This window comes from Rhamphochromis sp. 'chilingali' (genome assembly GCF_963969265.1).
Source record: "Rhamphochromis sp. 'chilingali' genome assembly, chromosome: 13".
In the NCBI taxonomy this organism is placed as follows: Eukaryota; Metazoa; Chordata; class Actinopteri; order Cichliformes; family Cichlidae; genus Rhamphochromis; species Rhamphochromis sp. 'chilingali'.
Genome location: NC_137940.1, coordinates 11,920,449 through 11,944,400, shown reverse-complemented (window position 1 = coordinate 11,944,400; position 23,952 = coordinate 11,920,449). Strand labels below are relative to the sequence as shown.

The following is a 23,952-nucleotide window of genomic DNA, read 5'->3' as shown; positions in this document are numbered from 1 at the left end:
TTCTACACCACTTACAGTCCAGAGATGCCAGAGTAATCAGAATAAATGAGCATTTCACAGACGATACTGCAAAACATGACAGTAACTCGCAGCTTTTCTCTGGGGAAAATTATTAATTAAAAGAAAAAAAAATTTAAACAAAGATTCATTGTAATTTTGGGGCCTCTGCGTGAGAAAAAAGAAAGACTTTTGTGTTTTGCGGTAACGGCCTTCCTCATACATGCACGTTAAAGACTGTTTTCACTGCTTCGGGATTAGCTCGTAAGCAGATGCACAAAAACTGAGGCATATGCAAAATCATAATCCATATGTGCCCTGTGTAATATCGGTGTTCAGTAAGCTGCTTTGGATAACTGCTTCCCCTCCACCACATGCTGCGCCGGGTTCACGGGCTCTATCGGGCGTTACGTCCAATAAATAAGCTTTCTATAGATTTTCCACGACGGGCTCCATTTTGTTGCCTTTCCCGTGCTGCCTCTGCTGCACGGCGGCCGGGAAGCAGAGCCTCCGCTCGCTCTCATCTTCTCACGTGCCACTTGCCGACTGTAGGTGGCGCTCAGAGCGCGAGAGACGGCAGCTTTCCTCCTCTGTGGCCGGACGGAGCCGAGCGAGAGAGGGAGAAGGAAGAGAGACCCCTGGATATAATTAAAGAGCGAGAGAGGGAGAGACGCGAGAAAACAGAAAGAGGTAGAAGCATTAATTTACTGTATGTGCGTGTGAAAATGCAGAGACGGGTTTAAATGCGAGGGTCACAGCGTGTGCGCACTTTGGTCTGCCATCTCGGGTGCGCGCAGGCTCGGACCTATGGCCGAGACACGACACCTTATAAAGATACATCAAATATAAAATCAGGTGTATTCACATAGAATACGGGGGTGACGGCAGCGGGGAAGTCGCCAAATGTTTGATTTGAAGAGAGAAAAAATGTTGGGAAATCCACGAAGTTGTTGGGGTGGATGCTCGCTCCGCCCCCGCCCCCTCCGGTGTAGTGTATAGAGTGTATGGGTGAGGGAGGGGGAGGATGGGGAAGAGAGCGAGATAGAGACCGGGAGGGAGAGAGAGAGAGAGAGAGAAGCGCGAGCGCACTCGTTTGGATTCACTCCACTTTCTCAGCACTCACGGTGCAGTCGCGCGACCTGCTCCGTGCTGGACCGGGAAGGCGGACAGAGTTTGAGGCGGCTGAGCGGTGACCGCGCTTCTGAGTGGGAACTACCTGGAGACCCGCTGCTGACAGCTCCCGGACCTTGTGTTTGTTGCTCAGGTCGTTTTTTCTAAAAAAAAACAAAAAATAACAAAACAAAAAAAACACTGCTGCCCTGTCCCATTGCTCCGTCCACCTCCACCCCAACATCTCCCCACGCGTGCCACCAGCGGAGGATGCTGCTGCTGCTGCCGCTGTCCGTAGAGCCCGGGCGGCGGTAACGTTTCTGCGGAGTAACTGAGTGACCCAACTCCTCCCCACCCCTCCTCGCCCGGACGGGTCTGCCCCCTCCTCCTCCTCCTCCTCCCCGACTGGACTCCAGCTCCAGCCGCTCCTCCGGTGAGAGGAAGGACTGTCGGGCTGACGCGCAGCGCTGATCACGACACTCAGAGTGGACAAAGATTTGAGAGAAATTGGAGTAATCACCACCCCTGGCTGTCTGACTGGATTGTTTGGTTTATTTAGAGATTTGATTTTCGGGATTCTTATTTTTCTTTTTTTTTTTTCCCGGGAGGTCTGGAGCGGCTCCGTCTTGGTGCCGAGGAGGAGCGGAGCCTGTAGCCAGGCTGGAGCGCTCAGAGCCGGGGAACCGCGCAGCTCTTACCCGGTCCAGGTAGGAACTTCTCTGCACATAAATACGCGATCCATACACAAAATCTTTTTCTTCTATCTGCACATAACTACGTTCATGCTAAATATTTCAAATATTTTGACTCGAGCTCCTTCTGTCGGACTGCAGGAGACGTTTTACGCACGAGAATAGCCCGAAACACATTCACTTTGTATTCAGTTTCGCTTGGATGAGCACTTATGCCTTAATTAAAAAACACATATTCGATGGAGGTTGAATCTCCGAAGGCACACGGGCGTTTGTGTCGAGCAGGAGCTCTTTTTAAAACACTTGTTGGTAAAAATAAATAAATAAATAAATAAAATCCATTCAGCGCGACTGGACCTTCATATTCTCTGCCTAATCTCCTCAGATGGCTTTTTTTTTTTTTTTTTTTTACCAGTGTTACACTACAGTGCTATTGATCCGTATCGATCCCCTCCCCGCTCAGCATTACCCCCGTGACTGTTAGTAATAAAATGCGTTCCTGTGGGTCACTTTGGGTTGATAAACCTTTCGGAACCTGGAACTAACCCCACGGTAATCCTGGCTAATGCATTCCGGGAGGACAGTACAGTAGGGCAGAGTGTGCGCGCGGGTCCCTGTAGTGCATATAGGAGCATCATCATAAACTCACTGGGGCTTCATTTAAGCTCGATCTGTAGGAGTTGTACGGGACGCTCGGTGTTCAGAGAATGTGAAAAGGCAGTGTCTTTATCATCTGAGGTTTGTCTTGGAATATAAGAGCTAATCTGCCTTTGGGGACTCTTGGCAACAAAACAGTCTATTCATCCACGGCTGCTAATAAACCAGACGCGCAGACGTGGGGGCATACATCATTCTCCATATCTGATCCTCTGCGGCACCTGAGGCCGCTTTGAGCACCTGTAGCATCAAATTAAACTCCCTTTTCCTCCTCCTTAACACCCCCCTTTAATGAGCTTGTTTTCTGGAGCCTACGTGCCGTTAACATGGTGTGAAGGCAAATAAAGGCACAAGAGTATCAGTGTAAACTATCAAAGGTGGACAGGAGGGCAGCTGATGATGAATATCCACCGCGTCACCGCTTGGGAATCTAGTCAGTCCGGTCCCACCAGTCTCCGGCTTTCCGGTTCTCCTCCTTCCTTCTGTTCCATGTGTGCGTACGTGTATGTGCGCGTGCGCGCGCGTGTGTACTAGAAAGGGGGAGAGAGAGAGACCTGCTCCACATGAAGGAGGGAGGGAGGGAGCGAGAGAGAAAGAGAAAGGGGGGAGTGTATTTACATGCAAACTGCATCTGCCTCTCTGATACTGAGCTAAGTACTGGTGGTTTTCAAACACATGTTTCCGGAGACGCTTCCGTGGGAATCTGCCATGTTTTCTCTTCCTACACGCTTGACCTTTGACCCTATTCCCCACTACCCCACTGTCATCTCGCTCCCATAATTTCCTGTGAAACTCGTGATGTGAAATCATCCAGCTGCATTAGAAGCTTCATGTGTCTCAGCCAGTAAGGCGAGACCGTTGTAATCACATTTGGCCTTAAGGTCGATTTTGCACAGTAGAGCAGGTCCAGCGTACTTCCTGGAACAACTGGAGAATCCACTTGAACAGTGGTGTTATTTAATAAAAGAATATTAATGAATTAATGTAGCTGCGTTGCTGTGTTCTGCTGTTGGACAAACATAAAAAGCCTCCGAGGGTGAGATTGTGGTTTTATGGTCGAGCTGGAGGGTTCCCCCCTGTGCATTCTGCCACTGTTAAGCGTAGATCCAGGTTTATTGTGCAGCAGGAGCGACTGAATTGGAGATATTCTCCCTCAGGTTTGCGGCCGGCTTCGATGGCAAGCCTGCTGTCACTTGAGCTTATGCCATCCGCCACTTTGAGGGTGAGGTCTGAGGTTTGATTCCCATCTTTAGGATTCTTCTCTTGCCTCCTCTAATTCAGGGTGATCAGATAAAACGGTGACAAACGTCACAGTCCTCCGTGGCTCTGCGGCGTGGGGGATTAGTCATTGGGGGGAGAAAGGGGATGGAGTGGGAGGAGGGAGGTCGCACCGAGTCCGTTCTGCACATTTCTGCGTAAAAATTGGAGATCTGAGCGAGTCGCATTGTTAATGCCCGTCATTAAAATAGGAGGAGGTAGAGTGGAAATGGGTTTGGTGTGTGAAATGGACACACACACATGCATTCACATCACTGCACTGCAGGAAAAGAGACATCCACCCTTCTGATTTCAGAGTTTTCACAGACAGTTTCCTTTCTAATTTAAGTTTAGGTGTGACAACGAGCGCGCAAATGGGAGAGGAAACCAAAAACTCGCATTAACACGCAGAAGAAAAAAGGAGAAATGGATGCTTTGTCACGTCTTTCCTGTGACACGGCTGGTTACTTGACTAATCCATTGTTTCTTCTTTTATGGTGTTTGGGTATGGCTCCTGACCTCTTAGTCACAACTTGGAAATAGCAATAAAATCTTTGGCATCTCAGTGAAATTCACAAACAAGCTAGAAAAGTTTGACTGGCAGTAACATTTTCCAGTTAGATGATCCTTCGGTTAGTTTGGGAGGAAGAAAACCCTGAACAGGTCGCTCAGAGATGTGGTTGTACAACAGCCATCACATATTTTTCTATAGATTTCTATCCGAGAAGAAAACATGAATCATTTGAAATAAAACACAAACCTAGTTATAAATGCACATTCATGCTTCATTTTGAGTCTGTTAGGATGACGGGCTCCGGTTGGCTTTTGTGGTTTGTCGTTTTGTTTTTCTGAGATCAGATGTGTCCCCTCTTCCCACTGAAACCCTTACAGCTCGCGGAGCACACTGAACACGTCGCAGAGGTTTATATCTGCTTGGTAGCTACACTCTTGCTCTTCTGTAATAAGGCGAGGAGTCACGGGGGAACTCAGGGCACGGTGCTGTTGCAGCACGTCGGTGATATTGTGGACACTGTGACCTGATGAAAAAAACTTTCACCCACATTCTCCTATGCGAGGTTGGGTTTTTTTCCCCCTCTTTCTAGTGGCAAATATGTCATAAATCAACTAAAGGTGGTTGAAGGCTTGGCTTGAATTTTGCCGTGAACTGCAATGTCATCATCATTTTTATATTTTATTAAAAAGGAGCAATGGTAGAACTCCTCCTGAGGGAATCATAAACACACCCACTGTTAATTTCATGTAAATCAGTCCGGCTGACATGGAGATGCTTTACAGCCTGGCAGATGGAAGGTTGTCATCGTTTCCTGTCATAAATGAGACTAAAAGCACCGATATGGAATGATATAGCCGTATTGATTTCTCTCTCTCTCTCTCTCTGTTGGTTAATAGAGGCAGTCATTAAAGTGAGTTAAATGTTAAAAAACTCGCTGCGTGTTCTCACTCTGAGCAGCAGGCGTCATTTCAGGCTGCGTCTCTGCGTGTTCACATAATGCAGCCGTGCGGTGATGGTCGATAAACTGTCACAGGTGCTCGAGGCGTCGTCTTCAGATTTCTTTTGTTCGAGCATTTTACAGCGATGCTAAGCAGAGAGAGAAGTATTGAATGCTGCTTTTAGAAGCTGGAAGCAGAAGACACTTGTCACATTTTCTTGATAAATGACAAAAGTGATTTAATCAGTTCGTGGTTGATTAACACTAATCTGTTAAACTTGCACAGAGCCTCTTTAAGCTTCGCCAGCCATCGAGTGCAGAGAAGAATTAAATGTATGTATCAATGGGGCTGGCCCGATTACCATTTACTGGGCTCAGGAGGTTCCAGGGGTAATTGACGGCAACTATTCAAACCCTTGGTTGGAGGACTGGGGCGAACTGGGTGCGCTGATCGGCACCAGCAAAGACACTCGTCTTTCGGCTTTGTTAAACACAAAAGCAACACTGATTTCCTCCATATTTAGACATAACTAGGTTTGTTTGTCTTTATTTTCCTCCAACGCAATGTGTGCCTCCCCATATGGAAAAGATATATATAAATCTTATAAAGTTTGTATCTGTCTTGTGTGAAACTTGTATGAAAAGCATACAAGAGTGAAAACAGATATAAGATCCCTTGAAAAATTATATAATGAAACTTGTATGTTTTGGATACTTACTAAAACAATATATGAAAGTAATGAGGAAGTGGCCACTTTCATGAGTAAATCATATAAGTTTTTACTATTTCTTTTCCATATGGGTCTGGATGATCAACAAACCAAGAGAACAGCACTGAGCATGTGCAGAGTGCTGAGTGGCACTGATAATGACTGAACAGTGTAGAACAGGTATACCTGTATCCAGAGCGCTCAGGTGATATATGATCTGTCTCTGCAGTTTTAAAGAACGGTTCAAATCAAGTCTTTTCAGGAGAGACATATACACTGTAAAACGCAGTATATAGTGAAACAGGAACTTCAGTGTCACCACATTCTCGATGATACCAGATTAAAGCACGTTTAACATTCTGCAACACATTCGGCATCCAAGAGTAAGAAAGCATCGTTATCCCAGAGCTCTAAAAACCCGGGGCACCTCGTAGATAATCCGCCAGAGCCGTTTACCACGAGTGGTCAGCAATGACCAAATCATAAAGATTGCAGCGGTGAGTCAGAGACTTGGAATATGTAACGAAACATAGAGATGCATGGACCGCTGAATTAAAAGTGCAAAAGTGAGGAGGCAGCGTGCATAAAGCACACATGATGTGTGCTGAAAAGGTGTTCTTTGAATGCCAACATAACATTTGTTCAATAAATCAGAAACACCCGATGGAAAACAAGCATCAGATCCAATCCAAGGCAAGGTCCCCAGCACAAACCCAGAATGTTGTATTTAGTCATTCAAGAACTAAATGCGTAATTGTAGAGGCTTTAACCAGCTTTTTTTTTTTTTTTACAGTAGTAACTGTAAAAGCTTCCCCTCACACCTTTGGCCACACCCTTTTTTATACCAAGAGTCATTGGAGCCTTTAAAAAATAATCTGAGTTTAGATTAGAAAAAAAACCCTCAAGAATCCAGCAGGGTGGACTGGAAAGAAGTGAAAGCAGCTCACTGATGTTATATAAGCATGTCAGTCCGTGTTATCTGGTGCTTATAAAGCAGTGGTAGTTTATTGTTATTATCTCCTCCTGCCGCAGTCTGACATTCATGTGGAATAAATATGTTGCCGTGGATTTAAAACCGCATTCAGATGATGCCCGATCTTTACTTCATACCAGCCTGCTGTTCATCCACCATCCGCTCCCATAATCCCCTTCTGCTGCTGCTCCCAGAGGATCACTGTGTGTGTGTGTGTGGATCAGAGGTTGGCACATCCTGTCAGTAGAAGGTCAAACGTTTGATCCCTGAACCAGCCAGTCGTGCCACAGTGCCTCAGACCAGGAGTTTCGGGATGAAAATTGCGCAACAGAAAGAAGAAGCAAGCATACAGAAACCAGCTGTGAGCGTGATGAAATCGGTGACTAAATGCACATAAATCCAAATTTTCCCGTCTGACAGCAACATGATGATCATGTGACATAGCTCGAGTTACACGGCATTTATGACTCATAGTGTAGTCACGTTGTTTTCATTTTTAACCCCGAACACCTGATAAGTTACAAGGCTGTGTACACAAGGTGTGGACACACCGATGATAAACCACATTGCACAGCTCCTGCTGCCTGTGAGGAGAGGTGTAGAGGCATCATAGACCCGAAAACCATTGATCATAACTGGATTATTTAAAGAGCTTCTTCTCATATTTGTTAAATTGTTGTTTACTGTTCACACAGTTCCGTGAACAAAAGGCTTTCGAGCTTTAACTGCTTTTGTTATAAAAGTCCTGCCCCCGTACTGCATTTTGACGAACGTGTGCTTTTGGTCAGGAAATGACTTTCTTTAAAAAAAAAAAAAAGGAAGGAAGAAAGAAAGAAAGAAAGGAATCACGCAAGGCAACAAGCGGGGGATGCCTCCAAATCAATGCAGTTACTTAACTTGCATAAATAAGTTTAAGCTCCGTCTTCTCCGGCTTTCATTCGCAGCTCTGAGGGCAAATGACTGGAGCCTTGTTTGGCACTAAATTAAATGTAAATATTGTACCCAGATTCTTTTTATTGAATCAAGAAGCACTTCTGAGTCAAACTGCAGGACTTCCAAAGATTTACAGCACCCAGCAAATTCACGCTGAACATATCCAGGTGGTGTCGGGAGGCAGAAAGAACCTGGCAACCTCTGATTGTTGCATTTCAAAAGGGAGGATGTGTGTCTGCGTGCGCAGTAATCTGGATCAAACAATGGTAGTGAATGGAGTCATTAGAGTAATCCCCATTGTGTTGGAAGGCAGGGGGACCACACACACACACACACACACACACACACACACACACACACACACACACACACACACACACACACACACACACACACACACACACACACACACACTGGACTGTCCAGAAAGCTCACGTCAACCATGCACATCCTACCCATCTGAGATCTGAAAACATCAAAGGAGCTTTTGATTTTCTGTGTTTGTGTGTGATGTTTAATTCAGGCCTGCTCTGGTATGCGTGAACCTGAAGAGCTGGACATTCAGGTTACTGCATTTTGTGTAGGAAATACGCCCAGGTACAGCGGTGCGCACCTGCACGGAAACTTTTGCGAACTGGTTTCCAATTTGGCCGCTGGCCATCAGCTCCATGCTGCCATTTTTGTGGTTTGTAATTGGTCTGATGGACTTCGTGTGTAATTACACAACACATTACCGCAATTAAAAATGATACCAGGGATAATTGTGCCTTTTATGTAACACAAAGGACTTTATGTTTCTGTCACAGTCACACAGCTTCTCTTTAGATGGATCTCTTTAAGAAAACCAGTTCAGTAATGACTTCACTGAAATACTGTGCAGCAGCAGAGGGACACCAGCGTATCGCACAGGGCTAGAAATCATTTAAGTTTATACACACTTATAGTTTTGCATATACAGTGTTAGAGGTGCCGCAGTTCATTGATAAGTGGCTCAATCAGTTAGGCAGTATCCCGTTTGTTTTTTGTAATCGTTTAACTTCAGGCTACTGTGATGACGTTTCAAAAATTTGACTGAACAAAGGTATTCAAGTCTGCTGTCACCTGGGGCTATCTTCACGCTCGGCTGCGTCTGCCAGTAGTTTACAAATAATTTGTGTTAAATTATCAAGATTAAAATGTTCAGGATTATGATTGTTGTGTTGATCGATAGTCAAGTGTTGGACATATTAGCAGTGCAACACAAGTCCAAATACTGTGGTGTAAAAAAGTCAGTCTTAATTCTTTGTGTGACCTGCAGAAAAGTGGAATCAAAGAAGCAGGGATGAGGAGTCATGATCAGACTCCTCATGCCCTTTTTTCCTAGATGCTACATTTCAATCGCAGCTGAAAAGGGTGGATTTTGAATCCGTGTGTGAAAAGTGGCGTGTTAAGGAATAATCGTGGAACAATGACAACAGAGATGCAAGAATGTTGTGTTCTTTAAGGTTTTCGTGACATTTCGTCATTCATTCCTTGATGCGTCTGCAGTCAGTGGGACATGTGTAGAGGTACCAGGGCTGTTTGTTATGGAGATACATGCAGTATGATGTGGAAGGACAGGCAGAGAGGCAGGATGGTTGGAAAATGCCATTCTTTAGATACGCCCACTCGTGCAGCGGGAGCTCATCCCTGCAGATGCTCCAGGGAGCACAGACAAGCTGAACAGCTCAAGTCACAGGATCTTTAAAGTTTAACCGGCTCTGCAGAACAGCGCTAAGGTCAGTAGTCCAATTTATGTGCTAGAAGTTGTGTCTGCAGTTCAGTGTGTTCTTGTGCAGTCGTGTTTTTTTATATATATATTGCTAGCCACCTTTTTACTCTGTTCTATTTTATTTCTTTTATTTTTCATACATGAAAACTAATGAACAGATTTGTTTTATGGGTTTGTTGGATTTATGGGATTTCTGCATCAGTGATCTGCATGCTGTCTGGATTTGTCTGATATTTAATTAACAGGATTAGCAAAAACTGGAAATTTCAGCTGGTTTTTCCATCTCTTAACCCGTCCGTGGATGGTTTTCAAAATAGATTTCTTTTAAAGCAAATGACAAAAAGCATTTTTTTAAATTCTGTGATCATTTTTTGTTACATTTTCTGAAATTACATAAAATATGTTGCAGTTTTGTGTTTGGAACTGTGACTGTCATTGATATAAATTCATTTAACCACAGAGACCAGTCAAGAATTTCCCTTGGCAAACACTGAAGTAGCGTTTTATTCTAGTTTGATTTTCATCACAATGGATTTTATTTTGTCACTGATATATGATTCTAATTATCTGTCCTGATTTTATCCAGCGACCCGTTACTGTACGCAGAATTTTGAAAGTGTTACATCAGTTTTTAAAGGTTTTAAAAGTTTGAGAAGTACTCAGATATTTAAGTAAGTACTCAAAAAAGAAAGTCAAGTCATAATTTAAAGGTATTCTTATAACTCTAAATCAAATGAATAATATAATAAGTGATATTACTTAATAGTCTGCACATTCACTAAAGCTTTCAAAGAGTAAGAAGCGTGTTTGTCTTGAAGCATTTCGCTCCGACTAGAGTCAGTTAGCTCATCTGTTCTGCCATCTTTCAGGAGGAAATACGTTTTACTTTTTTGCTTTCAAACTGCTACTTAAATAAAACACGATTTTTCATCGAAGACGTTACTGCATTTTATCGACTTAATAAACTGCGGTGAAAATACTATGTTTAGACTGAGTTTATGGCTCAGCTGCAGCTGCGTTTGAACTTACAATTTTACGACACACTTGTAATTGTTTTACGTGCATATTGGAGATATTCGTACCAAGTTTGGCATGAGAGCACCCGGGGGCAAGGCGTAGAGAGGGGGCAAAAACCATAATGTGGCATTTACAGTGGTGGTAATTTAATGCAGCTGTGACTCCACGGGTATGCAGGTGGGACATTAACATGGAGACACACTCTGAATATTAACACTAAACACACACACACACTCACAGGAGGTGGTCCGAGGGCCTTTAAGCTGCTTTGTAATGTATAGATGAGTGCTGTTGTCTGGACACGCCCCCCCCTCAATCCCTCTGAGTACTTTATTGTGAGTCTTTGTCTCTCGCCTCTTCCAGCGGCAAACACGGGTGGCAGCGAGCCTTACACATGGAAATGTTACTGTCCTTAGTCTTTGTCTAATGTCTTTGTAATGTAACACACACACAAGTGGCTCCAGCAGCTGAACTGGCTGTCCCGCTTTCTACACAAACATGCAAACACACGCACGCACACACACTGCTTAGTGAGAAAGCTTGAGACTGTGGGAAAGAGGACGAGCGGGGCGATCTCTGGCTCACTCGTCCCCCGAGGAAGGCGCACACAAACTCACAAAAATGCGCACTACATGTGAACAAACATGCGAACATGGAATCCATGCACTTTGAACTTTTCACATTTTGACCCTGAAGATTTTTTTAGCATCAAATTTTTCTCACGACTTGAATTCTTTCTTTTTTTTTAACACCCCACGATCTGTGGAAACAACTGCAACAACAGAATCCCCTGATCTCACCTGAGGCCTTGAGTGGCAAGCATGCAGAAACCCAACGCACCTACGTGATTTGTTTGTGCTGAAAAGGCGAATAAAGCAAATGTTCTGATTCCATTTCTATTTTTATCACGAGGCGTTAAAGCAGCGCTCACGTTCAGGTACCACGAGCTGTGCTGAAATATGTTTTCAGCTGCTACTTTCTAAATGAAAATGTTGGCCCCAGAGGGGATATTGGCACTGTGATTCAGCGTGTTGCAGTTTACATTACAAGTGTTGCGTGAACTTTGCACATGTGCAAACTTTTATCTGCAATTTTTCATGAATTGAAAATCCAAATTGAATCTATAGAAACAAAGATGTTTTCAATAAAACTGCTTTCTGTGTTCTCGGGTAATGTCTCATAATCCACAGGGCAGGGGTTCATGTTTCCATAGACTCATTAAAGGCGTTTAGAAGGAAAGATATGTTGGACCCAGTAACTGCCTGTCATCCCATTCATCTGCTTTATATTCATATGTTGACAAAGCATGAGCTCACCCTTAAACAAACTGTTTTCAGGAACAGCACCTTGTGTATTTACATGAAACCTCATGTAAATACACAAGGAAATGAAAATACTTCATTGCATTGACAGTAAAGGAAGCTCACTTATCAGCGATCGCTGCCGTCACATCTGTGTGCGTATGTATCACACTGATTAGAGCCAGCCTTTGGTTTTGTGGAGCCACTCTCATGTGTTCAGAGCTGCATTAGCAGACTGGACACCAGCCAGCCACCCGAGTCGTTTTTGCTCCGTTTCCACAGTGACGTGTGAAATATCACAGGGTCAAAGGTCAGGGGTCAATAGTTTGGGGTATTTGGCAGCTCTGAAGAAAATATGTGAGAAAAGAAACACACGGGCATCATTTACACTGTAACAGACACACTAACACTCACAGCCCGACATGCACGCACACGTTCGCAGTGGTGCAGGGGTAATTCGGTGCCAGCGTGTCACAGTGGGGAGGGCGAGGGCGAACGCTCAGATCAGTGTCCGGTTTTTGTTGCCGTTCTCTGTTTTGTTTGAAACGAGTGGGAGATGGATAATTAGGGCCCATCGTGCAAGTGTGAGACGTCCCAAATCCCAGGTTGACCTTTACGTAACGTTGTTACAGAATAACAGAAGCTAATATAAAAGGCTAATTTGCAGCCTTCTGGGTCTGCTGCCACTTTGAAATTTATTTTTGATTTTAAATTTAAAAAAAAAAATTTGTGCAGGAGACTCAGTCCACACCACAAGGCCATTAAACAAACCGACAACAGAAATCATCGGTCCATAAAGTCATCCGTGATTACATTCCTGCTCATTTTCACTTAAAATCCTGCTCAGCTGCTTGAGTCGAACCATATGAGAATACTCTTAGTTTTACTAGACAATCGTTTGTCTTTTATTTAATGGGGGAAAAAATGCTTTGAAGTTTAAGGCAGATAACTACAGTCTCACTTAACAGGCTGATGTCTGGCGTGGATGTAGCCTGATATCACCACAGTGCTCTGCAGGGTAACACTTTCTTTCTGGGTTCGTGTGAACAGATGAGGCGTTCTGATGTGTGAAGGGGCACGTGCTATTAAAATAATATTGTTCTGGTTTTATGTTGGATTTGTGAACAGAGAAAATTCACTCCTCCCCTCTCTTTCAGACACACAAGCAGACTCCATCCTGTAGGACAAAATAAACTGCGTGCATCCGAGTTGCGGGGTTCCTGCTTCCCATTCAGCATACTGGTCCATGTTGGATCTATGTGTGTGTGTGTGTGTGTGTGTGTGTGTGTGTGTGTGTGTGTGTGTGTGTGTGTGTGTGTGTGTGTGCGCGCGAGGGAGATAGTCTCTCCAAATCAAGTACGTGAGGAGGAAAAGTAAAAAAAAAAAGCACTTTTCAGATTAACCTCTGCGACCCGCAGCTGAGAAACTCCTACAGCAGGAAATACAGAGTGGAGTGTCTGTCTGAGATTTACTGCCAAGAAAAGATAATGTGTAGAGACAGAAGAAAGAGGAGGAGAGGTGGAGTGAATGAGGGGAGAAGAAAAGAGAAGAGTTTATATCAAGAAGAGTCTGGCTCAGATGTAGCGTTATGAACACCAGGCCATCAGGAATGAAGTCGGTTTGAGTAAACACATTCAGACTTGACGGCAGAGTCGACTCTTATGAGTTCTGTAGAAAAAAGGATTTCTTCTGAGAGTCTGCAAGGTCAAGTGAAGTCTGAAATGTACTTAAACTTAAAACTAATAAACTCTTAGTTGGAGGCTTGTGTGTCTTGTGTAGTTATAAAACGGTTACCTGAAGCATTCAATCATTGATGACTTGCTGAACCTGTTGTACCACATTTGTATTATGCTGGAAAACAAGTACTATGCCCAACAAGTAGTGTGTGATGAAGGCAATGGCAAATGTTTTTCTTTATGTCTTGAATTGCTTGCACAGGAACAAGATCTGCTCTTGCTTGAAATTCTGTTTGACATTTAAAAAGCTTAAATTTGAGTTTATTATCCCTGCAAACAGCCTTCAATGCTATAGGCTACTCAGAATGTTGGACTTTAGGTTGGATTGCAAACTAAACATGTTTTGAGACGCACGAAAGACATGAAAATGATCCGATTTTCTACGAGTGCGGTCCTCCCCACGTGTTATCTTACTTTTTTATTCTAATCATGTGGCCCATTACCACCTGCTGCCTCTTGTCAGTATTTTTGGTCGCCTGCAGCAGCGTTCAGTTTGTCTTCCTGCCAGAGCAGTCGACTGGTAGCAGGAGGAAGTCATCACTCTACCCTGCTCGGCTGCTCTCCCCACACCGTCTCAGCCGATGAGTTCAGACTCGAAAACTTTCCGCATTCGGGTCTGGCGAGTAACCATTGAGGATATGTTTAGACGCTGAAGGAGATGAATTTAGCCATCTTTTCTTGAGTGGCCCTGAAATAAATCTGAGCAGCAGCTCTGCAGATCCTCAGTTATCAGTCTTGTTTGGTGCCGTCTGAAGCAGAACATGAGTCTTACTAATGTGTTTTCTGTCTCTGTCTGTTTCAGAGCGGTGTTTTCTGGCAGAGACATGGCAGCGCCGAGGTGTGAAGCTTTGTTCTTTTTAGCTGCCTTCCTGCTGGTGTCTTGCAGCGCCTCGCCCAGTGACATCCTCTATCAGGTTTTTGAGGAACGACCGCCCAACACGATGATTGGCAGCCTGGCGACAGACCAGGGCCTGCCCAATGCCGGTCATCTCTATAAGCTGGAGGTGGGTGCGCCGTACCTGAGGGTCGACGGCTCGACCGGTGACATCTACACCACCGAGATCCCCATCGATCGTGAGACGCTGAGAGACTGCCGCAACCTGTTCGAGGGCGACAAATGCTACCTGGAGTTTGAGGTGTCGATCACTGACATGGTGAAGGGTATCGGCAATGGGCCGCGGCTCATTGAAGGTCGCATCGAGGTCCTGGACATAAATGACAACACTCCACAGTTCTCCTCGCCTATCCTGACTCTGTCCATTCCCGAGAACACGCACATCGGCGCCCTCTTCTCCATCCCCATGGCCACTGACAGAGACTCGGGGAGCAACGGCGTGGCAGATTACTCTCTGAGCAGTAGCACCGGATTAGGCGCTGACCAGCTCTTCAGCCTGCAGGTCGCCATGGACGCGGAGGAGAAGCTGCCGCAGCTGGTCGTGATGGGCAACTTAGATCGTGAGATAAAGGACTCGTATGACCTGAACATTAGGGTACAGGATGGCGGGAAGCCTTCGAGGGCCAGCAGCGCTCTGCTGAGAGTTACGGTGACCGACCAGAACGACTGCACTCCGAAGTTTGAGAAAAGTCACTACGAAGCTGACCTACCAGAAAACAGTCCACCGGGACACTCTGTACTGCAGGTCAGCACACACATCAGTGTCGTACAATTCATTTTATCTGAATCTGTAGAGCCGTTAGCTCTGATTTATTATCGATAGCTAATCAGTCATTTATCCTCTGATTAATGTTTTTCAGTGTAAAATGTAACTTTAAACACTTACATTTTGCATTTAAAGGTTTCAACATGTTTACCTCTTCACACCCAACAGATCGTCGGCTTTCAGTTGTGTTGCATGGGCAGGTTTTCAGAAACTAGAACTTCCTTAATGAAGTCACTTGTTTGTTTTGGCAGTAAAGCTTTGCTGTTAAAACCTTTTCCATTTTGAAAAATTCAATATGAAGTGGAAGTTGAGGACAGTTCTTATTTACTCAAAATTGTCCCCTATGTGTGATTTAGGGATACAAGTCTCAACCATATGAGATCCAGCCTTATGGGAGCTTTTTCATTTACAGTCTATTAATCTAAAATATCACAAGTAAATGATTATTATTGTGTTATTTTAAAAGTAGCAAAGTTAGTTCTCTCCAGGCAAAACTGCGTGTGAGCGCTGCTGCTGCTGCTGTTCAGGAGTCAATCCAGAGTTTTTCTTGTCCGCCGAACATTGCAGTGGAACCTTTGGCCTTGTTGGCGATAACACTGCAGGACAACACGGAGCAGCGACTGCACGTAATATGCTGCTCAATTATCCGTACAGACAGATGGTGCAGCGGAGGTGAAGCGGGGCGTGGGATCGCTGTGTGTAGTCACATATTAACCACTGATTCAACTTCACCTTTGAGCCCTCGGCTGGAGCGGCGGTACGTAATGTTGCCGTCAGCGAGCAGAGCAGGAAGGCCCGGTTTGGCTCGGTGACTCCGCAACATCCCAACAAACCCACTTCACCATGTCATCCTCCACTTTTCGTGCCCCTTCTCCCAGACTGCAGTGCGGCCAGCCAGCCAGCCTTCCAGCTTGCTGTGCATGACTTAATCTGAGTCAGTCATGAGATTATCCACGGGGCTTATTGGTATTATTGCTCTGGATGTGGCTCATTGCATTTCAGAGAGCCACAGAATTCATTTCACTTAACGTGCGTTTGAGGAGCGATGCTTTAGAGGCAGCAGGACATCGCCGACTGACGACCCTGACCTTCTTAAATCAGCCAATGGCAACACAGACATGTATATCCCTTTCTTTTGACTTGTTTTTTAAAGGAACACACTGCTGCTTTGTGATTATTGTTAGCCTCTTCTAAAGCTGTTTCAGTATCGAGTCACCTTATTTTAGACCTTCAGGCAGCCAGATTGTTATCTCAAAAAAAGTAACATCAGTGGGTCTAACTTTGTTGTCTAAAAATGGGCAAATTTAAGTTTAAATCGCTAGATTTTTGGAAAAAATATATATATTCTGGATAAAAATAATGCATAAAAAAGATTTGATTGATATTCCCTTGTAATGTAACCTAAAGTAAATTCCTTTGAACAATTCTTCTGTTCTTATATATTCAATGTGTGGAAAAGCCCAGTTACAGAGCCTGTGTGGGTGTGGTTTTTGATCCGATTTTTTTTTCTTTACATTCAAATGTTGCTCTTGTGCCTGATAGGTGCACTTAGGTACATGATATCCCCACCTTGCCAAGTTGAATTCACTGATCCTTTCTGCACCACTGCATTTAAAGCTTTTGAACTTAGCTCCGCCTACCTGAAACCCTTCAGAAATGGAAGCTAACCAGAAGGACATCAACCAGAGCAGCTCGAAATTTGGCATCTTTTCTTTTAAATGTAGCTCTAATCAACCATATCAACAAGCTGAGTCAGAATAATTAACAGTTTTTAGAGCCTTTAATCAAGTAATTAGCAGAAGACAGATCCTTGAAATTTAGCGCTTATTAAAGACCAAGGAATATTGACAGGGGTCCCTAATGCGTAGTCACTAAAATCCTAAAGATGATTTAAAAAACAATATGATGTTGACGAGCTGATTAATTAGTTCAAAAAGCAGCCTCAAATGGTTTGAAGAGTCCACACTGAACTGCCACGTCATTATAATGTAATTTAGTCAACAATAAACTAGACAGGATATAAACTGTGATAGATTATTTCTCTGCGTTAAGTGTCTGCAAGCTCATTTCCTCGGGAATAAATTCTCTAATAGTTTCGTGGAGGGGGAGAAACCAGGCTCATTTGGAGAATGTTGGAATAAATTAAAGGTTTACTGTTGTAAATCACCTGAAACATTCAGAAACTCTGGTTCACTCAGTCAGGAAACCAGACGCTCTTGCAGGTTAATTGTTAACTGGTAGATAAAGAGTGTTTATAGTTTCTGTATGCCTGGACAAAGTGGCCTTGGAGCGCAGCCAGTGCAGCTCTGTCCCCATCACAGTGGCACCGGGCTCCAGCAGCAACACTGTTCAATACACAATTCTCAGAAGCTGTCAATAATTCACCGCTGTTTGGTGATGTCTGCTGCTTAAGGCCAGAGCAAAGGAAAGGAAATCAATGGGCAGGAGAAATTATAATTTCACTTTCATGCTTTCTTTAACCTTAACCTCTCTGACTTGGATCAGCAGCTTCTATGGTCACATCATGGTGCTGGTGGTGGTCCGTCACAGTTTGTGAGTTTCTTGAGCAGACGATAAACAACATATTTATTATGTGGCAGTATGAACTGGAGTCTGTGTGAAAAACAAGAGTCTTCAGAGATTCTGCTAGCAGTAGCCTTTTAAACCCTGATTTCCTCCTAAAAACTGATTTAAATGGTTTTGGATATGGTATAATCTGTATCTTCATTGAACTTATATCATGTTTACATTATATTAGATTTTGATTACTAATGTAGCTGGTGTTTTTAGGGGCTTTAAAGGGTGTTTCTTATTTGGATAAATACGAAGCTACGACCAGAAGCAATCCCTTATGTTTGATTGGTTCTTTAAAAAGTAGCCCTAATAATCTTATCCCATTGGCAGATTCCTTTTTTGTATTTTAGTAAATCATAATATTTTGGACTTAAATTTCAGGGAAATATATTACTGAGTGCAAGCTTGGCTAAGAACCAGCCCAGCTTTAAAGGTATAATGGCCTTAAAAAAAGAAGAATAAAAAAAACCAAACATAATTACATTACTCTGTCCTGGGTGAAGGCTGTACAAACACTGGATCAGCAGCACCTGGGACATTTAAATCAGCTGTTCAAGAACTGCTTAATTTGAAACAACCTACATTTCTGACCGGCAGCCATGGCATTCAATGACTGCAATTAAAACGGTTTAGATCCGTAGATAGGACAGGTGTGTTAACGAGTATTTCCTAAGTGATATTTTGCTGACTTCTCATATCTCCTAATTGACTAACTGCCCCCATTCACTTTAGGTTTGGACTTATGAAGTCAGCTTGTGGTTCATTCTGTTCTGTCCTATTCAGTCTCCTAATGGGCCCTGAGGAGCTGGGGCTTTTCTGATAATGAGAGGAACATTAACATTCACTCGTCTGCCCATTAGATGCCAATGACCCGCTGCACGGCCGTTAGATGTTGTTGTGTAGGGTTGTGCAATCAGCTTTGATCGGGTATTATCTTTCGCAGCATACAAACTCCTCCCCCTGAGGAAAACATAAAGGGCCTTGTACTGTTGCATTAGTAATGGTCATGACTCTTCATTAGCCAAAGAAGCTAAATAATCATTAAAATTTAACAGAGACTGTAATGGAATCATGACGCGTATTTCACTGACGTCACATGAAAAAGAGCGTGGCGAATCATTCTTTTAGTCTGAGATTACTTCAGACTTTTAGTCTAAAGTTGAATGTCTTAAATATAGAATATTTATTGCTTGTCATGAAAACTGCAAACCTGCCAAAAGATCAATGTTTTGATGATATTTTGATTTTCCAGTGTACCAAATGCAATTCTGAACAGGCAAATGATCTGATTCTTAATGTTGTTTTGGACAGTGTTTGGCTAAACGATTGAATCTGTTTCTTTGTTTCTTTCTGTCCGTCTGTCTGTCTGTCTTTTGTTTTTTTCCAACTCTTGTAGGTCAAAGCCAACGACGCAGACACTGGCCTCAATGGAGAGATAGACTACAGCCTCCATCAAGCATCAGAATCTGTCCAAAGGCTTCTGCGCATTGACCGCGCAACAGGCATCGTCTACGTCAAAGGTCTTGTGGACAGAGAAGAAGAAAACTTTCTCAAGTTCTTTGTGGTGGCAAGAGATCGTGGACCCAATTCCAAGAGTTCCAAGGTCCTTGTGACCGTACACGTCAAGGACCAAAATGACAATGCACCAGCCATTGAGATCCGTGGTATTGGCTTGGTAACACATCATGATGGTGTGGCCAACATTTCTGAGGACATGCCTATTGGTACACCAGTGGCACTGGTCCAGGTGTCAGACCGTGATGAGGGGGAAAATGCTGTGGTGACATGTGTTGTTGCTGGTGATGTTCCATTTCAGCTTCGTCCTGCAAGTGAGTCAGCCAACGATCGGAAGAGAAAATACTTCCTGCAGACAACAACCCTGCTGGATTATGAGCGTATTAAGGATTACAGGATTGAAATAGTCGCTGTGGATTCTGGAAACCCAGCTCTGTCCAGCACTAACGCTCTCAAAGTCCAGGTTACAGATATTAATGATAATGCACCAAACTTTTCTCCTTCAACTGTTGAGGTAGACTTTGCAGAAGGCAACCAGCCAGGAGACAAAGTTCTAGACATTGTGGCGACAGATGCAGACAGCGGCACAAACGCAGAGTTGTTCTATACCATCACTGATTCAACAGCCAAAAGGCTCTTTAAAATTAATTCCAGCACTGGAGAAGTTCGTGTGAATCACTCATTGGATCGGGAAGAAAAAGAGCGTTATGAATTCCGTGTAACTGCAGCAGACAAGGGTGTGCCTAGTAAAACCGGCACTGCCACGGTGGTGGTAAATGTTCTAGATTGCAATGACAATGACCCAAAGTTTACACTGAATGGCTATAGCTTCTCTGTCATAGAGAACATGCCTCCACTCAATCCTGTTGGTGTAGTGACAGTCAATGATGCAGATAAGGATGAGAATTCCCAAGTCAGGCTGTTTGTGGAACAGGACAATGGCATGTTTGTCATCCAGAATGGCACAGGAACCATCCTGTCAAGCATCTCCTTCGACCGTGAAAAGAAGAGCACCTACACATTTCAACTAAAGGCTGTGGATGGTGGTAACCCGCCTCGATCCTCCTATGTGGGTGTGACCATCAATGTGTTGGATGAAAATGATAATGCCCCATATGTTACCAGGCCGTCTAACTCGTCCTTTGTACACCTACCGGTTGGGACCCGACCAAACACACACGTGGAGGTGGTAAAAGCTGAGGACATTGATGCTGGACTCAATGCTGAGCTAGAGTATACCATCATAGGTGGAAATCCATATGATCTGTTCCAAATATCTACCAATGATGGGGAAATCACAGCAGCACAAGAATTAACCCCGAAGTACAATGGGCTACATCGGCTGGTAGTGAAGGTTGTTGATAAGGGAAAACCTCCTCGTAACACCATTGCACTAGTTCATGTTTTTGTAAATGAAACAAAATCAAATGTCTCCCTCATTGAAGCGCTGGTTGGACACAGCCTCTACACCCCTTTGGACAGGGACATTGCCGGAGATCCCAACTATGCCTATTCTCAGCAAAGCAATATTCTGTACGGTAGTCTTGCCGGTTTTGCTGTTGTCATTTTAGTTATAGTTGCCGTGGTCCTCATCAGACGCTGGGTACAGAAGGATACCAAGAGTGGTTACCAGGCTGGCAAGAAGGAGAGTAAGGACCTGTATGCCCCAAAGCAGGGCCCTAAAAATGGCAAAGGGAAAAAGAGCAAAAAGGGGAAGGCTCCAAAACCAGCTAAGACAGGAGAAGATGATGAGGACGCCAGTCTACAAAAAGGCCTCAAATTCAACTTAATCAATGAGAATGTCAATGACAGTCCCAGAATCCACCTGCCCCTTAACTATCCACCAGGGAGCCCTGATCTGGGGCGCCACTACCGCTCCAACTCCCCGCTACCATCCATCCAGCTGCAGCCACAGTCACCGTCTGCCTCCAAGAAGCACCAGGCTGTTCAGGACCTCCCTGCCACCAACACCTTCGTGGGGACGGGCGACAACAACTCTACTGGCTCCGACCAATATTCGGATTACAGCTACAAGGCCAACCCACCCAAATACAGCAACAAACAGGTAGGAGACTACGCAAACACAGCAATGTACCACAGGGAGATCTATTGGACCAACCGGGTGTGGTAGTCACGCTGGGACTTATTTGGCAAAGCCAATGTTATTCCACCAAAGCTGCACTGATTTCCCTGCACATCACCCACCTCCTCACAGTTGTGATTCCTTTTATTTTAAGTTTGGTTCTGTTCACCATTTGTCTTCTGTTCTGCTCAGTTTTGGGTATTCACTTCAACATGGACACCACAAAGCCACAGAATGAAGGATTGCAGGGCTAGACCAAATATGGGCTTACCAATTTGTCAGTTCCTTACAGTAACCTCCCTCCTAAAATGGACTCTGTTGATCTAAAACACATTTATGGAGGATTTTTATGTTTGAGGTAATGGGTTTTGGGGTTTTTTTGGATGATGTTTTCAAAGCCTTGCATTCAAATGTTTAATCTGCAGAATTTAATTAAAAGTTCCTGTTATAGCGAAATATGTGATATTTCAAAGAATTACTTATGATGTTATGTAAACCCAAGTTTGATAGCATACGTTTGATTGAGCCCCCTGTTCAACTTGGAAATCCCATATGGGTCTGTCCTTAGCATCTGTGTTTTTCATTTGTTTGTGTTTCATTTTACCTTTTTTTATGGTGGATTAAATGAAGGACATTATGAGTTTTCCCCATTTTATTATTCGCAAATGTTCTTGGAGTTCTTTGAGCACCCATTGAAAGGTTCATGCTGACATCCTCATTATGTCTGAATGTGTTATTCTTTTCTTTTTTGTCTGGAGAGCTGACTTGAGGCTTAAAGCTGCTCTTTATGGCCGGATCAGCTTGTTGAAGTGTGACAAAGAGTGACTGTGAATTCCTGAGTTAGTTTTCGTTCTTTTTTTTTAACCAATTTTTATTGTTTCTTAGCTTTCTTTTGCCAGAAAGTAGACTGACTGAGCAGCACTTTAGTGTTTCCATCCAGTTCAGACCAATTTAAGGTAATTTCAGCTCAGTCAGGGAGCCAAGCAGCAAAGAAGAAAGAAAGGAAGAAAGGCAATAAGAAGGCTAAGGGAGTGGGGTTATAAAGAGCCTCTACGCTATGAAGGAAAAGGTACACTACAACTAAATACGACCGTTTCCGAGCCACAACGCTTCCTGTCAGGTCAGCTGAAAGACGACTTTTAATTTAGCTGTGTTCCCAATCACAGGGGCTCAAAAGGCAATTGTTTGCACAGATTAATGGCAGGTAATTTTCCAGGCACCCGCTTTTGCCTTCTTTTACCCAGAGTGCCTTGCTTTATTCTATTTAATGTACCAAAAGGGGAGTTGGGAGGGGGTCTGTGAGACGGGGGCCATTAACTGTATGATTGTGATGAGCGTTCACGCCACATCGGCTGTTTTGTGGCTTCATGTTGATGGACCTGCAGCTGTGAAAAGTGAAAATGTCACATGCGCTGAAAAAACCAGACAATCAGATTAAGGTGTTGTAGTGATGTTCAGACTGTACATACATGTGAATGTGAAACATTTTGTTTTGTTTCTGCTTTTTCATCTGCTGTTTATTTTGCAACATTACAGTGTGTCTCGTGTGAGCTTAACAAGGCCATTTCATTGTTCTACTGACTTGTGTTGACTGTTTGAAAAGATGTACCAAAGACTCACACACACCTGCATTTTCACTGTCATCGCGATCGCGATCATCAGTTTACATATATATATATATATTTTTTTTTTATATATATATGTATATATAAAAAAAAAAAAAAAATATATATATATATATATATATATATATATATATATATGAACACGCGAGAAACTGTTTCTTTGGTCAGTCTCGCAGAGTCCCTGCTGCTGTTGGCAGCTTGCTAGCGCTCCTGCTGGTTTAACATTTAGCCTGTTGACATGCAGGCATCATACTAGAATTTAAAGCCACATCTAGTCTGTGCACACCTGCTCAGTCGTGTACTCTCATGTACTTTTCTATGGGGACATAATTGTACAGTGTTTTGTTTTCTTTTTAACACTTTAAAGCAGAATTTATTTCAATAAACTTGTTTCTTAAATGTTTAAGTGGCGCTTTCTGTGCATTCACTGGGTTCTTGAATTGGGAATATTGGGAATGCTGCAAGGAGAGGTACAGTATTGTATTTTCATTTTCATTTCTAATATATGGAGAGAAAATGTATTTGGCCCAAGATGTTCTGAGTATGGTTTCTGCATGTTCTCAACACCTTTCATTAATAATGTCAAGACAAACAATTAGGTTTAGCAGAAAACACAGATTTTAGAGCTGGATGACAGAATGGTAACATATCTTTTCCCTTTTTAGATATTTTTTTTAATTCTTTATCTGACCATTTTCTCAATTATTTGGTTTTATGCTCATAATACTGATGTTTTAACAACTACGTTCAGACCTCACAGTTACAGGGAGCACAAGGTGATGTAAAAAAGTCCTCAAATACATTATCTACTAAATTATAGGGTAAGAGAAGGAAACCCATCAGATTACATCTGAGGATAATTAGCAAGCTTTTTCCTTGACATTTTAAAGTTTTTGCTCCGTTAAAGCTG

At 43.5% G+C, this 23,952-nt stretch overlaps 1 protein-coding gene across 3 annotated transcripts; it reads left to right on the top strand.

Annotated features, from left to right (window-relative positions):
- The first annotated feature begins 1,048 nt into the window (after window positions 1–1,048).
- On the top strand, window positions 1,049–23,093 carry LOC308408580 (protocadherin-1-like). Of its 3 annotated transcripts, XM_080900913.1 has the most exons (4): window positions 1,049–1,619; window positions 1,716–1,814; window positions 14,387–15,224; window positions 19,216–23,093. In XM_080900913.1, the coding sequence occupies exons 3-4, from the start codon at window positions 14,409–14,411 to the stop codon at window positions 21,463–21,465; spliced, it is 3,066 nt and encodes a 1,021-aa protein (XP_080757039.1). In that variant the 5' UTR covers window positions 1,049–1,619; window positions 1,716–1,814; window positions 14,387–14,408; the 3' UTR covers window positions 21,466–23,093. The 3 variants fall into 3 exon arrangements, with proteins under 3 accessions (XP_080757039.1, XP_080757038.1, XP_080757040.1); XM_080900912.1 differs by having other exon boundaries at window positions 1,049–1,814; XM_080900914.1 differs by lacking the exons at window positions 1,049–1,619; window positions 1,716–1,814 and adding an exon at window positions 9,420–9,537.
- The last annotated feature ends 859 nt before the right edge of the window (window positions 23,094–23,952 follow it).

Excerpts from the sequence above, each read along its gene's own strand:
- LOC308408580 (XM_080900913.1), top strand. The coding sequence starts at position 14,409 with ATGGCAGCGCCGAGGTGTGAAGCTTTGTTCTTTTTAGCTGCCTTCCTG. Across the intron at positions 15,225-19,215 it reads CGGGACACTCTGTACTGCAG|GTCAAAGCCAACGACGCAGA; the intron begins GTCAGCACACAC and ends CAACTCTTGTAG.